The following is a 14,753-nucleotide window of genomic DNA, read 5'->3' as shown; positions in this document are numbered from 1 at the left end:
GGATATTAATCTTTTAAACCATTTTAATTCCATGCCCACAATGTGCCAGCCACATCTATGTGCTTTACACACATTACTACCTGCTTTCATCTCTCCTGACTGATCAATGGAGGGGCAGAGCTGTCACATGGTGATCGACAGCTAATCTGGACATCCAGGCTGTTCAGATACCTGCTAACAGCTCAGAATGAACGGGATCGGGACTGTTCGCCTGGAACACGAACAGCCATTGCCATGGCTCTCACACAGACTTCAGGCTAGAGCTGGGACCTTCCTCCAGGCCCTGTTGGACACACGAGTCCCCTTTAAGCTGCCCATTCCTCCCCAAGGTCCTGATAGCTGCAGCTGACATCTGAAAACTCCCCAAGCCCTCTTGGAAAAACAAGGAAGAGAAAGAAGAGGGGCGCCTGGGTGGCTCAGTGGGTTAAGCTGCTGCCTTCGGCTCAGGTCATGATCTCAGGGTCCTGGGATCGAGTCCCACATCGGGCTCTCTGCTCAGCAGGGAGCCTGCTTCCTCCTCTCTCTCTCTCTCTGCCTGCCTCTCTGCCTACTTGTGATCTCTGTCTGTCAAATAAATAAATATAATCTTAAAAAAAAAAAAGAGAGAGAAAGAAGAAAGTGCATAAGCAAGTATAAAGAAGTAAAAAGGGAAGAGAAGGCAGGCAACCAATTCTGGGACGATACTCATTCCTTTATTATCGACTGTGTTAATTTGGACGGGGCTGGGCAGCAGGCTGCCGGCAGCACCAAGCTGCAGGTGCGTTTCAGCTCAACAGAGAGGCCTCATCTGAAGCCAAGGAGACAGAGGGTAATGTTTTTTATATATATTTATATATTACATACGTCCCGTATAGTCATATGTATAGAGTGACAAGAATGGGCCACTGCATTAACTGTTGTCCTAAATAAAGACCATATCAACAGACACAGAAATATGGTCCTCATCAAGGCCTTCACTTTGTCAATCAAATGTTCGATACATCAAAAGGGAAAGGAGAGAGACAGAGAGACTGAGATCCAACCACCCCGGTGGTCCTGTTCCCAGCATATCTTACACCGAGTGTCGAGTGTCCCCCAAGTGTAGAGCGGAGGTAAACACACACACACATGAACACGCACACACACGTACACAAAGCCGCAGGCAGGAGCTCCTCCTTCGACACACCTCGGGCCTAGCCCTCTTATTTTGTGCTCTAAGACTGTGAGGGTCAAGTGACCAGATGACGCAGAGTCGATGTGTCCAAGTGATGAATGGGGGTGACACGTGCTGTTTCATCCACAAATAGGAAAGGTCAGCGGGAGAGGCTGTTCAGTGTAGGCATGAAGTCCCTTGGTGCCCAGGCCGCCTGGGGGATTTCTACACATAATTCCTGTCCCAGACACAGTCAAACCTCTGATCCGAATCCTGAGTCTCAAATAATCTCTTGGGCTCTGATGAAGAATGGTGTTCCCCTGAAGGACGGGAGCAAATGGCAATTGAGTTGTCCAACCATCTAGTACAGTAACTACGGCAGAAATGACAGCATCAGTGAAGGAAACCAAACCATAGCTTGGTCCCTAGAGCAGAACTTGAACTGTGCAGGAAGGGTTCACTTCCTGATGGAAAAAGAGAAGACCCAGGTAATCAGCCCCCATCCCTGCCCCGCCAAATTCAAGAATCTCTGTCAGTTTCATGCTTCTGTCCCAATGACTAAAATCCTTTTATTTCTGGGAACCAGAGATTCCCACTATGAGGGCATTTTGAGATCTTAAATCACTTGTTTCTTTCATGATTACCTCTTTATTCCTCTACCAAAATATACACTTACAAAGTAAATCAATAAAAATTAATCTTTCTATCTTTTTTTTTTTTTTTTTGGTCAAAACTTACTTACTACTTGAGATAACTGGAAACATCTTCAGATGTCACAAAAGGAAGTGGGGAGCATTTCCCTAGGGACTAATTTGCACAACGCTGAAGAAAGGATCCGTTTTCAACAAAACAGTGCTTGACAAACGGGATACAGAAACTGGCGTTAATTGGCAAAGCTGGCAGATGGGGCCTGGGTCTCTGTCTCCTGTGCTACGTGAAGGGGGAAGCAACAGATTCCGGTACCTTTGTGTAGCCAGAGGGAGAACGACATTGATTCCTGCCACCCTGAACTGGGCACCAGGCAGCTGCAGAGGAAAATGACCACAGCAGGAAGGAGCAGCATCTCAAAAAACGGGGAGTTGGCTTGATCACTTGTTGACCCAAGTTATTTCTCCGAGGGGACAGAAACGAAGGGACTCAGAGACGGGACTTCCTTTGATGACTGTCCGTGTTGTCTCCATTACGGTTTTGTTTTCTGCAGGTCCTGAAGGGGGCCCTCCACCGGTCGGTTCACAATTCCCATCCAGAGGTTGGGACAGTGGCCAGGAAGCAGAGCTGGGTAAGCCATGAGTTCTTGCCGAAGCCGAAGAGCATGGGCTGTGTCGGTGAGGTCATGTAAGTCCTTGAAAAGGAGCCCAAGAGGCCAAAAGAGGTTATCTGAGGTCCGGAGAGGGAAGTGCAGGCCTCTGTCCGCTGGGAGCACAGGCCCAACGCTGTCGGGACATCTCTGGTCCTTTGTGGACATCGAGCGTTTTTCTAGTCCCAGAAAGTGCTTAGGAACTGCTCCCGGTCAGCTGGAGGAGATGGATGATGGAGTGAGACAGGTAGAAAAAGTGCGCTCTTCTCAGGCCCTGGCTACCTTCCCTTCTGGGAGCAGCTGATAGAGCGGAGCTTGAGGTCTGACACGGGGGTGGGGGGTTCTAAAGTCAGAAGGAAAGGAGGCTCTGTAGTGACCACGGCAGGCTCAGGCGAGGGCATCTCCCCCAAATCCGAACTCCACAAATAAATAACATTAATTAAATAAAGGAGGCTGAGAAGAGTGGGCCGACGCGCGGTCTGCCAGGGTCTTGCCCCCTCACACACACACACACACGCACATGCACACACACGCACGCACACTGAGTGTCAGGTGAGACGATCCAGGGTTGGCTCCCCGTCCCAGGAGGCTCTTGGCCGGGCAGCCTGACGGAAGGTTGTCACTCATGGTCTAGCACTGTTGTGGGGTGCAGAGCAGCGGAGGCCAGTGAGGCGTGTGGGGTAGAGGCTGGAGGCCGCTGAGGAGCCTGGCACCTGCAGAGGGGAGGGATGAGGTGCGAGAATGGGGAGGTTGAGAAACAGCAGGAAACCGAGAAGTGAGGACTGGCCTTTGCCTCATCCTGTTGCTGTGGGAACTCCTCCCTGAAGACCCCAGTTATCCCCTCCCCCCACCCTTAATGCCTGGCAGGTACAACCAAAACCCTCCTCAGCCTCATCCAGCCTATGTGGTCTCCATGCCTCCTAAGTCCCCTGCCCACTCTGAGCACAGGGGTACTGACCACGACCTGGACTTTCGAACTTTAGATGTGGAAGGTCTTTCCAGAAAGCTGTCCAAGCGCATGAGCCTCTCCATGTGTAGCGCACGGGGATCTTGTTCTTGGTCATGAGAGAATTCCATCTCAAAGACGGCTGGAGGGGACACATCCAACTCCAGGAACATGATGTTTTCAGCCTGTCGTGGGAACATCAGAGCAGACGTGAGCAGCGGCCCTGAAGGTTCCATCTCTTTGGCACTCCGTTGATATAGGGGATGGCAGAGGTGGTGAGGTAGGCAGAGCAAGCAGAGATTATGAGCATCAACTCCCTGGGGCTCCCTCTCCTTCCCTCCCTTCTATTTCCCAGCTTCTTACCCTGTACCTGGGGTGGGACCCCATTGCCATAGCAACCCGAGCATACTGGCTGATGGGCCTCTTGTAGCCCACTGCGGACGTTGGACGCTTCTTCATTTGGCTGTTGTTGCTGTGGGGAAGAGGCTATATTAGAGTGGGTTTCTTTTGAAATGGGGGAAATGATACTAAGAATTAAGTATCATTCAAAGCAGGCAGGAGGTTCTGCAGATAGTCCACAGGAATGTTCTTCTCTTTGTTTTTTTTTGTTTGTTTGTTTGTTTGTTTTAAGATTTTATTTATTTATTTGACAGAGAGAGAAAGCGAGAGAGAGAACACAAGCAGGGGGAGTGGGAGAGGGAGAAGCTGAGTGGGGAGCCCCATGAGGGGCTTGATCCAAGGATCCTGGGATCATGACCTGACCCAAAAGCTGATGCTTAAGGACTGAGCCACCCAGACGCCCCTCTTCTCTTTGTTCTAATACAGCTGGACAACTAAAAACTATCATAACCCAAGAAACCATATATTTCTTTACTCTCGTATTTTTTCTGTCCCCGCCCTGCCCCTCACAGTAAAATGGTTTGACTAAGGGCTGAAATGAAGAAAAGAAATCCAATCTTCTTTTAGCTTTCAGATTCATATGCTGATCTCACAGACTATGCAAAACCATTGATGATGAGTGGCTCTTTTCGGTTTCGGTTTTCTTCTTAAGAGTCCAAAAAAAAAAAAAAAGATAAAAAAATCAGGCTTGAAGTGCAAGGGTCCCAAAATAGCCTAAACAATCCTCAAAAAGAACAAAGTTGGAGGGGTCACATGTCCCAGTTTCAGAACTTAATACAAAGCCTCCAGTAATCAAGGATCTGTGGTACTAGCGTCAGGACAGACATGGAAATCAATGGATTAGAATTGGGAGTCTAGAAATAGATCCTTATATTTACAATCAGTTGATTTTCTATAAGAGTACCAAGACCATTCAGTGGGGAACAAACAGCCTCTTCAACAATCCGTACTGGGACAACTGGATGTCCAAAGGCAAGAAAAATGAAGTTGGATCATTACCTTGTATCATCTATAAAAATTAACTCAAAATAGATTACAGACTTAAGGGCTAAGAAAAAAGTCTGCATTTCCAACAAAATGTTAATAGTTATTGTCTTTGGATGGTTTGATTACAGATGATTTTTATTATCTTTATGCTATTCTGCAAAATCTAAACTTTTTTATAATGAAAATATATCACTGTATATCTAATTATCTCAGATATTCAGAAAAGTATAAAAATAATTTATGTACGCTTAACATTCAGCTTTGTTAAGTCATCTGTTTCACATTTTGTTATACTTACATCCAATTTTTTTAAGAGATAAAATGTAAGCAGTTTATTTTTTTTAATGTAAGCTGTTTTTAAATCTCCTGTCTCTCCCTCCCCAGAGTTAATTACTCTCTTGAATTTGCGGTGCTAATCAACACAGTGCATGTTTTTATAGTTACTTATATATGTGGATATTCATAAACAATATACATGGGTATTTGTATGCCTATTGCAAAAATTTGAACTGTGTGATATACGTACTGCATTTTCTTTGTGCTCAACAAACTTTTTTCTTTTAGATTTATCCACGTACCTCTAGATTAGATTATTAAAGGTTTGCTTATATTAACCATTTTAAGGTTGCAATATAACATCATATGTATTATATATTATGATATATAATATCATATATATTATGTATAATATACTCTTGTTGATGGACATCTAGGTTGATTTTTTTTTTTTTAAACACAGTGCTGTTGTGAACATTTCTGTATAGATATCTTTGAGTACATATTCAACAGTTTCCCTGGGGTATACACCTAGGAATGCAATGGTTCCATGGTAGGGTATGTACATTTTCAACTTTGCTAGATATTGCCAAATTGTTTTTCAGATTGGTTATGTATTTGAACACTTCCATTGCTTTCTATCCTAGGCATCTCACAGGATAGCAGACTTCTTCCTTTCAGCAGTTTGATGAATGTGGCTTATTGCTTTTATTATCCAAATAAGCAAACCAAGATAGGAAAGAAATCCACAAAGTATTTGCATTAAAACAAAGTAACACAGGTTTTGGAGTAAGACCTATCTGAGTTCGAACTTTGGCTCTGCCCCTTAAAGCTGTGTTACCTTTCGAAGTCACCAAATACCTCTGAGACTCAGCTGTCACCCCCCCACCCCCCACCCTGTCAGACAGAACTGCTGAGATGAAGCAAGACAAGCACTTAGCAGAGCACACAGCAAAGGCTCAACCCCCCAGCAGCTGGGAAGATGATTTATTCTCCATTCAACTTGCTAATTTCAGGCAGAGATACAAAGGAGCAATGCAAAAAAAAAAAAAAGCCAAAAGGCAGACAGAAGACAGAAGAGGAGAAGAAACAGGCGGAGTACTTCACAGATAGGACATCCTGTCCTTGAGGAGCAGAACGAGCAGTGCAGGGGCTGAGGGAACGGTGCCTGCCTTCTGCAGCAGAGAGTACCCAACAATGCCATTCTTGTGGTTCATTTTATCAAGCATGTAAGAGAGTGCTGGACCCCACCTAGGGGTCCCCTCTGGCCCTACTTTATGGGTAAAAATAGGGAAGGATGGAACTGTAGAAGCCCCAGCTCACTCTGCAGCTGTGTGGTCCCTGGGGCAGAGGGGAGAGGTGCGGGGGGAGGGGGTCTGGGCGGAGGAGGGTAGGGAGGCTGTGCATGAGCACAGCAGCAGCCCTGACAACTCCAGGAGAGAGGGGGAAAATTAGTAACATCACCTCTTATTTCTACGGTGCATCTACACATCCCGTTTGAACTTCGCCACAATCTCCCGAGGTGTACACAGGGCAGAAAAAGAGCCTGAGGCTCGGGACAAGCAAAATGCCTTTGGATTAGGAAGACGTTTGGAACTGGATCTGCCCAGATACTCTTTTTAGGATGCTGCTCTGTGTCTCAGGAGGACACCAGGCCAGGCTGGGGCTGGGAGCGTCTGCAAGCTCTGGGACTAGGACCGGGGGACAGGGCTGGGAGAGCGGAGTGGTGGATCAGTGCGAATTGGCAGCCTGACCCAGTAAAGATGCCAGGGCTATTCTGGGTGGCATGCGGGAAGAAGGGGCTGGGGGAGGGGAGTCTGTAATTGGGACACCAAATTTCCCATCTACTCCCTCTTCTGCCCCAGGCCTACTTTCCATGATTGATCCCTCTCTAGTAAGAGGCAGTGGCTGACTGCCCAGAGCAGGGGCCTGGCTCTGCCTAAAAGCCCCCTCCCAACAGGGACCCACAGTAGTTACATGCTGCGTAGATACTAAGACTTGTCCTATGACCCACCCTTGCTGCTATATGGCTGCTATCACAGTATTTTTTCCCCTTAATAATAATAAAAAGTGATCTCTCAGCTCTTAGGGGCTAACCCCGATGTCATTATCAGATGTCTGATTTCCCCCCTTTTTCTCTTTTGTGCTGAAAACTGGCATCCAACATCATAGGGAGAGTTTTCTTTCCAGGTCATGCCCAATCCTCTGCCACAGCGAGCCTGGTCTCTGCAATCTAGTCCCTGTGTCCCCGCAGGCCAGCGGTCCACCAGGCAGCATTCCCTGGCATGTCTACTGACCCTTTTTTTTTTTTTTTTTAAAGATTTTTACATTTATTTTAGAGAGAGAAAACACGAGCAGGGGAAAGGGCAGAAGAAGAGGGAGAGAGAGAAAAACCCCAAGTAGACTCCCCGAGGAGCGCAGAGCGGGATCCCAGGAGTCTGAGACCATGCCTGGAGCTGAATGCAGCCTCCCAGCCAGCTGAGCCACCCAGGCCCCCCTAAGCGGTAGAACCTTCTAGAAAGGTAACTTGGCAGTATGTTCTAAGATAGACAAAATGTTTATAATCCTTCATCAGATCCTGAAATTTCCTTCTAAGAAAGTCATCTGGGAGAGCCTGGGTGGCTCAGTCGGTTAAGTCAACTTCACAGGTGAAGCAATGTGGGTTCACAGAGGTTTAAAAACCTTTCCCAGGGGTGCGTGGGTGGCTCGAGGGGTCAATGGCTGACTGCTGATCTCAGCTTAGGTTGTGATCTCAGAGTCCTAGGATCCAGCCTGAGGCCAGGCTTCACACTCCGCAGGGAGTCTGCTGCCCTTACCCGGTGCTCAGTCTCGCCCTCTCTCCCTCTCAAGTAAATAAAATCTTTTTTTTTTTTAAGATTCCATTTACTTATTTGATAGAGCGCGATCACAAGTAGGCGGAGAGGCAGGCACGGAAGGGGTGGGGAAGCAGGCTCCCTGCTGAGCAGAGAGCCCGAGGCGGGGCTCGATCCCAGGACCCCGAGATCATGACCCGAGCTGAAGGCAGAGGCTTAACTCACTGAGCCACCCAGGTGTCCCAAATAAATAAAATCTTAAAACAAAAACTAAAACGTTTTCCAGGCCACAAGTAAGTGGCAGAACAGGGACTAGAATTCAGAATGTTCTAAACCCCAAGTCCGGTCTCTTCCTACTGCACCATGATGCCTTTGAAAAGATTCTAGGGTAGCTGGGATTGCAAAGGGCCAAGGGCTAAAGTCACAAATAGAATTTTATGAACTATGAACCAATGGCTACAGACATTGCCAAATATAAACCCCTAGAAGACAATTTTGTATAAATCCAATGAAAATTAAAGTCTATAATGAGAGGGGCGCCTGGGTGGCTCAGTGGGTTAAAGCCCCTGCCTTCGGCTTAGGTCATGACCCCAGGGTCCTGGGATCGAGCCCCACATCGGGCTCTCTGCTGGGCGGGGAGTCTGCTTCCTCCTCTCTCTGCCTGCTTGTGATCTCTGTCTGTCAAATAAAATCTTTAAAAAAAAAAAAAAAGTCTATAATGAGAAACTAAACATTCAAAGTCATATGGTACAGTAGTTTTTGCTGGAGCTGGCTGTGAAACTGGTTTCTCAGTTCAAGTTTTCAAAATTGTTTGTGAGGATAGAAGGCACCTTACCTGTGATTCAACCAATGGTGACACAGAGATATTGGAGAAAAAAGAAAACGGGGTAGATTTCCAAAATAAGTACATATGGGCGTGTTTTAGGAGTTGCCTGGCGGGTGTGCCTGGCTAGCTCAGTTGGTTTAGTGTCTAACTCTTTTCTTTTTAACTTTTTAAAAATTTTAATTTTTAAATAAAGATTATGTATTTATTTAACAGAGAGAGACATACAGTGAGAGAGGAAACACAAGCAGGGGGAGCGGCAAAGGGAGAGGGAGAAGCAGGCTCCCAGCTGAGCAGGGAGCCAGATGTGGGGCTCCATCCCAGGACCCTAGAATCATGACCTGGGCTGAAGGCAGATGCTTAACAACTGAGCCACCCAGGCGCCCCGAGTGTCTGACTCCTGATTTTGGCTCAGGTCAGGATCTCAGGGTTGTGAGATGGAGTCCTGCATAGGACTCTGCACTGGGCCTGGAGCCTGCTTGAGATTCTTTTTTGTTTGTTTGTTTTAAGATTTTATTTATTTATTTGTCAGAGAGAGAGCACAAGCAGGGGGAGTGGCAGGCTGAGGGAGAAGCAGGCTCCTGGGTGAGCAAGGAGCCCGATGTAGGACTCGATTCCAGGACCCCGAGATCATAACCTGAGCCAAAGGCAGATGCTTAACCGACTGAGCTACCCAGGCATCCCACTTAGGAGCCTTTCTCTCCTACTCCCTCTGTCCCTGGCGTGCTGTCCCTCTATTTCTAAAATAAAACTAAACCAAACACCCCCCACCCCAAAATACCACTGCATGCAGTTTGGGGGGAACTCTGTGCAAGTTGAAGTCAATATGTAGGGCCTGATTCTTCCCAAAGATTTCTGGAAAGAAAACACTACACAGATATGCCCCAGTGGGAAGCTTTTGAGAAATGATCAATTTTCAGGCTTTTTGGTGGCAAGGAAAACACCTTTTCTCTCTTTGCCCTACTCTCCTCGAGCAAGACAAGACGGATGGTGGGGAAAAGAGGAGAGAGAGAAGTGGGAACAGGGCCTCACAAGCAACTAAGCTCTCCTGTTCTGTCCAGAACTGTTTGGGGTGGGGAGGAGGGGGTTGAGGCACACAAAGAGCAGGTCAGGAGCACAGCTTCACCTTTAAAGCCAAAGAGACGGAGACAATGGGCTAGGAAAGCCAGCAGGCATCCGGGGTATATGGGAATTCTTTGCACTGTTCTTGCAACGCTCAGTTTTCAAAATAAAAAGTTAAAAAACATGCCTTCTCAGAGTCTCCCATCTCATCTCTATCTAATGTAAAGAAATTCCTCAACCTGCAAACTTTTTTCTTTTCAAAGCTTTTATTTTGGGGGCTCCTGGGTGGCTCAGTTGGTTAAGCACCTGACTTCAGCTCACGTCATGATCTCAGGGTCCTGGGTTGAGTCCTGCTCGCAGCAGGAAATCTGCTTCCTCTCCCTCTTCCTATGCCCCTTACCCTGCCCCGATCTCTCTCTAATAAATAAATAAAACCTTATTTGTTTGTTTATTTGAGTGATAGGGAGCACAAGAGGGGAGAAGGTCAGCGGGAAAAGCACACTCCCCGCAGAGCTGGAAACCTGATGCGGGACCGGATCCTGGTACTCTCTGGGATCATGACCTGAGCCAAAGGCAGTGGCTTAACCAACAGAGCCACCCAGCCGCCCAATAAATAAAATCTTAAAAAAAAATTACTTTTAAGTTATTTCTACACCGAACATGGGGCTTGAATCCACAACCCCAAGGTCAAGAGTTGCATTCTCTACCGATTGAGCCAGCCAGGCACCCCTGTAAAACTTAAGTTGAGAAACTCAGAATTCTAACTACAAAATCAATAACCCTACAAATCAGAAGCCTCACCAGCATCTCTCTCCAGCAGAGGGCACTAGAGTAGTGGCTTTCAAGCTGGGCTTCCTTTCAGAATCTCCTGGAAGCTTTGCGTCAAGTCCAAAGGGACACCATTGAAAAGTCCTCTATTCATGAACTTGCCACTTACAAAGCTGCAATGTGTAAGCTTGGGTAGGGCCAGCCTTTTAGACAGTAGATCGATTAAATAGGCATCTGATGTTTTGGGGAGAAGCCAGAGACCTTTATAGCTAGCTTCCCACCTAGTGCTGGGGAGAATCCTGTGCTATCTTGTCATTAATATTCCTAAGATAGAGAGAGCAAAGAACCCCCAGGAAAGTGCTTTGGTATTCAGCCTCCTAAACAGCCCTGTATAGATTTTCAGTTAAAGGACTGTGGTTGGGCTGAGCTAGGCAGTCAGTCCTTCTGTTGGGTTTGAGGAGCATCTAATTCTTCAAGCCACCAGCAGGGGGAGCGATACACCCAGTCAGCGGATGCAAACTGTCCCTTCCAGCTTGGCTGTAGAGAAACAGGTGGAAATGCTGAATCACCAGGCTGAGCTGCTTGACCAAGCCTGGGTCACACCGCTATCATTTCCTGATCTGATCACTTCCCTGCATTCCTGACCGGGCTGCGAGCTCTGACTGTGTCTGATTTGCCTTCTGTCCGGAGAGTCCTGTACACAGTGCCCAACCCAGGAAGGCAAATATTAACTATTGTTGCTGTTTTTGGCAGCCGATGAATGAATCTTCTCCAGACTGACCAGATGTTGTCATTCACTGGGACCGCCAAAAGGCTGAGACGCTCTTCCCTTCCTTGGGTCCCTTGCGGGGCACCTGAGACATTTTGTTTTGGGCAGAACACCCTTCCTTCGTGAAGACCCCTACGTTGGAGAAATCCATCCTCCACCTGCATCTTTCCTACCCGTCTCCAAATCCACAGAAAACCGCTGTCACCGCAGACCCCTGGTCACCCCCAACCTGGGGTGCGCCCAGACCAGGCGGTGAGGGACTCACACTCCGGCGGGCACAAGTGGCTGGAACTTCCACTGTTCCTCCTCACAGTCCAGGAAGAGCCGGTTCATGATCTTGTTCTTCTCCTCAGGGGGTATGAAGTTCTCGATGATCAGGTACCTGGGAGCAGGAATGAGGTAGAGATGGGAAACTGGGGAGGGAGAGACCACAGGGGGCACGCGAAGGTTGGAGCAAGAAGTCAAGAGGCAAGTCAAGAGGGAACAGAGGACACGGAAAAACCGGACAGCTGGAGAAGTGAGGATCCCTACAGCAATCACAGAACTTGAAACCCCTGCTTCTGGGGCGAAGACTGTGGACTCAGGACCCGAGGGGTCACTCCTGGCCAGCACCCAGCATGCACTTCGGGGGACTCATCGCTGCAGCTGGGTAGAGGAAGGAGAAGAAACAGAGGCAGTATAAGCAACTCGTCCTCCCCCGTCAGACACATTTTATTCCTAAGGGATGTGGACTCCTGGGGGAGTAGACGGCTGGAACGAGGCCTTGAGGAAGGAATAAGCCCCTCAGAGAGAGGCCAGGTAATGATGGACAGCGGAGGACCAGCAATGGGAAGAGGAGGGGGCCCTACTTGAGCTTGAGCTCCCGGGTCTGCTCATTCTGCGCCTCCTCCAGGTCCTGCCGAACGCGGATGTACTCGTCGTGCTGGTCCTGGATCTCTGCCTTCACCGCCTGCAGCTTGGCGTAGAGCTATGTGGGGACAGGCGCCGCTCAGAGGCTGTGCCGTGCGGTGGCGAGGCCCCTGTCTCCCGGCCCAGACCCCGATGCTGCAGGCTCAGGCTCCACCAGCAGAGTCCAGGGCGAGGCCCCTGCCTCCTCCCTCCTGCCCTACCACAGAGGAGGGCGGGTTTTTCAAAGGGCCACCCTGTCCCTCCTCCCCTGGGACCTGTTATCTGCTCCCTCTCCGAGGCTGTCACCTTGTGGAAAACTGAAAGGGACCCGAGAGACCTTTTAGTCCCAAACCCTTTTTTGGTAGAGGAGGTGACTCAGGGACACAGTTGCTCAAGGTCACACCACTAGTTACAAGAGGACTCCGGGTCAGGACCCAAGTACAGAACTGCCGTGCCGGAGTCCTGGAGGGAAGGGGGCCTAAGCCAGTTTGGAAGGTGACCTGTCCCACTCCTGCCTCTCCAGGAGCATGACCCGGCTTTCCTGGAGTGATCCCGCTCCTAACCCGCCAAGAGGAAGATACGTCCCTGGAAACTGCCACTGCAGCTGGGCCTCCTCCTGGCCTTCTCTGGGCCACTCACATCGGCAACCCAGTGGTTTTTCCAGGTTCTTCCCATAATCTGGGCTGGAATTTGCCGCTTCCTGTCCCTGTCCACGCCCTTCCCTGGCCCTGGACTTTGCAGGGTTCCGGAGATCAGTTTCATTCCTTCCTGTGTCCACAGAGGCCTGCGGCTCCCCTCCCGAGCTCCCCCAGGCTTGTGTCTCCTCAGGCCTCCTTGACACTCCTGTCCTGGGCCTGGCTACCCAACCGTGACTCGCTGGTGACACTGCGCAGGGGAAGTTACCCACCGCTGTCAGGATGGCAGCAGGAGACTGGAGGTGAAGGCCTGCCCAGCCCACCAGGCCCAGCCTGGCCCAGGAGAAGAGGCTCTAGTCTGCCCCAGCCCTGGACCCCCGCCTTCTCCCCACTCCTCAGGCCGGCAGCCCCGGCGAAGTCACTCTGGGCTTCAGCAGTTCCCTAAAGACCCCTCAGGTGGAGTCGGTGACTGCCTCGGGCCGAGGCTGCCAGGCCCTCCGCCCCCCAGAGCCTCTCACCTTCTTGAGCTTCTTGGTTTTGACCTCCACCTCCTGCTGCAGGGACGTGTAGGTGCCCCGGAGCTCCATGGTCTCCTCGTCGCGGAGCAACATCTCTTGCTGCATTTCCCGTTCACGGCGTTTCTAGGCCGAGGCAGGGCACAGGGGCTCAGTGGACCAGCATGTCCCCGGGAGGGCCAAGGGAGCTTAGGGAACAAGCTCACTCTGCCTATCACGGGATCTGGCTCCACTGTGGCCACAGACACCGGGAAGGAGAAGAAAGCGTCCCATGGCCCGTGGCCCCTGCTCCTACCCATCGTCAGCGGAGCCTCTCTGAACCTTCTTCTTAGCTCATGTAGCCATGTCTGTGCCATACACTGCCCCCTGGGGATGGAGACCCCAGCCCGAAGAGCTGGCCCATTCCAGGAGTATCAAGCCAAGATAGATTCCCATCAGTAATACTGGCTTCCCAGCTGCCTTGCCCTCTCCCCATATGGCATCACAGATGACTAGTAGGACCAACAAATTGTGGTTCTTGAAGATTCAGGACATTGTCATACGGTTGGCAAAGAATTCACACCTTTGTGGAAGGCCTGGAGAATCACCAGCCATGGAGAGCCACCACTTCCTCTCACCCCTCAGCTGGCGGTGCCCTTGACAGAGGCAGCTCCTGGGCTGGGGGACCCATGGGACCCAGGGCCACGTGTCTGAGGTTCTTAGCACTGTATCCCAGGGATGCGGAGTCCCTGACGGCTCACTGCCCTGTGTCCTCCAGACAAGACCTCAAGGCCATGAGCGTCCACGAGACCTGAAGCCCCCAGCCCTACCTGCTCCGCAATCTCCTGCCTCTTTAGTTCCAGCATCTTCTGCTGCTCGTTGGTATGATCCATGATGTTCCTGCCCCCGATGAGCAGCTTGCTCTCCATGGCCTGCGGACACAGAGGGGTTAAAGAGATGGGCTTCTCAAAGATGGCCACAGCATCTCCAACTTGAGAGGTCTGCTTCCCTGCTCTGTGGTCCGTCCAGGAGTGGACCAAAGATGTGTCCCCGATGAGGCCTCATGGCCCTCCCCGAGAACAAAGTTGCCCCTCCAGCCTCCTGGGCTCTAGCCCAAGTCTTCCATCATCAATAAGACCATTAAGTGAGGCAAAGAGAGGGAATCCCTCAGGGAAAATAGGCACCTGATCTGTTTGCTTTGGATACAGCTGGAAGTTTGGTTCACCATGCCTGGGAGGGGCATGCAGGAGGCTTTTGAATCCTGGCATTTTGCTCCTAGCTGGTGTTCAAGAGTGGGGAGCAGTGACTGGGCAGCCCAAATCTTTAGTTAACAGGCTCCTGACTCAAGAAGACGGCTCTCAACACAGGTGTAATCTTCAGCTGACATGGAAAGCAGAAGAAGATTCTGCAGCACCAAAGGGCAGTGTGAGGCCCCAGAAGCCGCATGAGCTTTGGGGACAGCCA

General features: G+C 49.8%; 1 protein-coding gene across 2 annotated transcripts in view; it reads right to left on the bottom strand.

Annotated features, from left to right (window-relative positions):
* Window positions 1-670: 670 nt before the first annotated feature.
* KIF3C (kinesin family member 3C) overlaps window positions 671-14,753 on the bottom strand; it is a 36,026-nt gene continuing 21,943 nt past the window's right edge. The window contains exons 2-8 of one of the 2 annotated variants that reach the window (XM_044261945.1): window positions 14,120-14,221; window positions 13,314-13,436; window positions 12,121-12,239; window positions 11,538-11,654; window positions 3,739-3,847; window positions 3,394-3,560; window positions 671-3,142 (exon numbers count right to left, since the gene is read on the bottom strand). In XM_044261945.1, coding sequence (XP_044117880.1) covers window positions 3,049-3,142; window positions 3,394-3,560; window positions 3,739-3,847; window positions 11,538-11,654; window positions 12,121-12,239; window positions 13,314-13,436; window positions 14,120-14,221 — 831 coding nt within the window. In that variant the 3' untranslated portion in view covers window positions 671-3,048. Of the gene's footprint in view, window positions 3,143-3,387; window positions 3,561-3,738; window positions 3,848-11,537; window positions 11,655-12,120; window positions 12,240-13,313; window positions 13,437-14,119; window positions 14,222-14,753 lie in introns of both variants that reach the window. The other variant, XM_044261944.1, reaches the window with a different exon arrangement.

The sequence above is a fragment of the Neovison vison genome, chromosome 8, assembly GCF_020171115.1.
Source record: "Neovison vison isolate M4711 chromosome 8, ASM_NN_V1, whole genome shotgun sequence".
In the NCBI taxonomy this organism is placed as follows: Eukaryota; Metazoa; Chordata; class Mammalia; order Carnivora; family Mustelidae; genus Neogale; species Neogale vison.
Note: the sequence above shows the minus strand (reverse complement) of the source record. Positions and strands in the feature narration are given on the sequence as shown.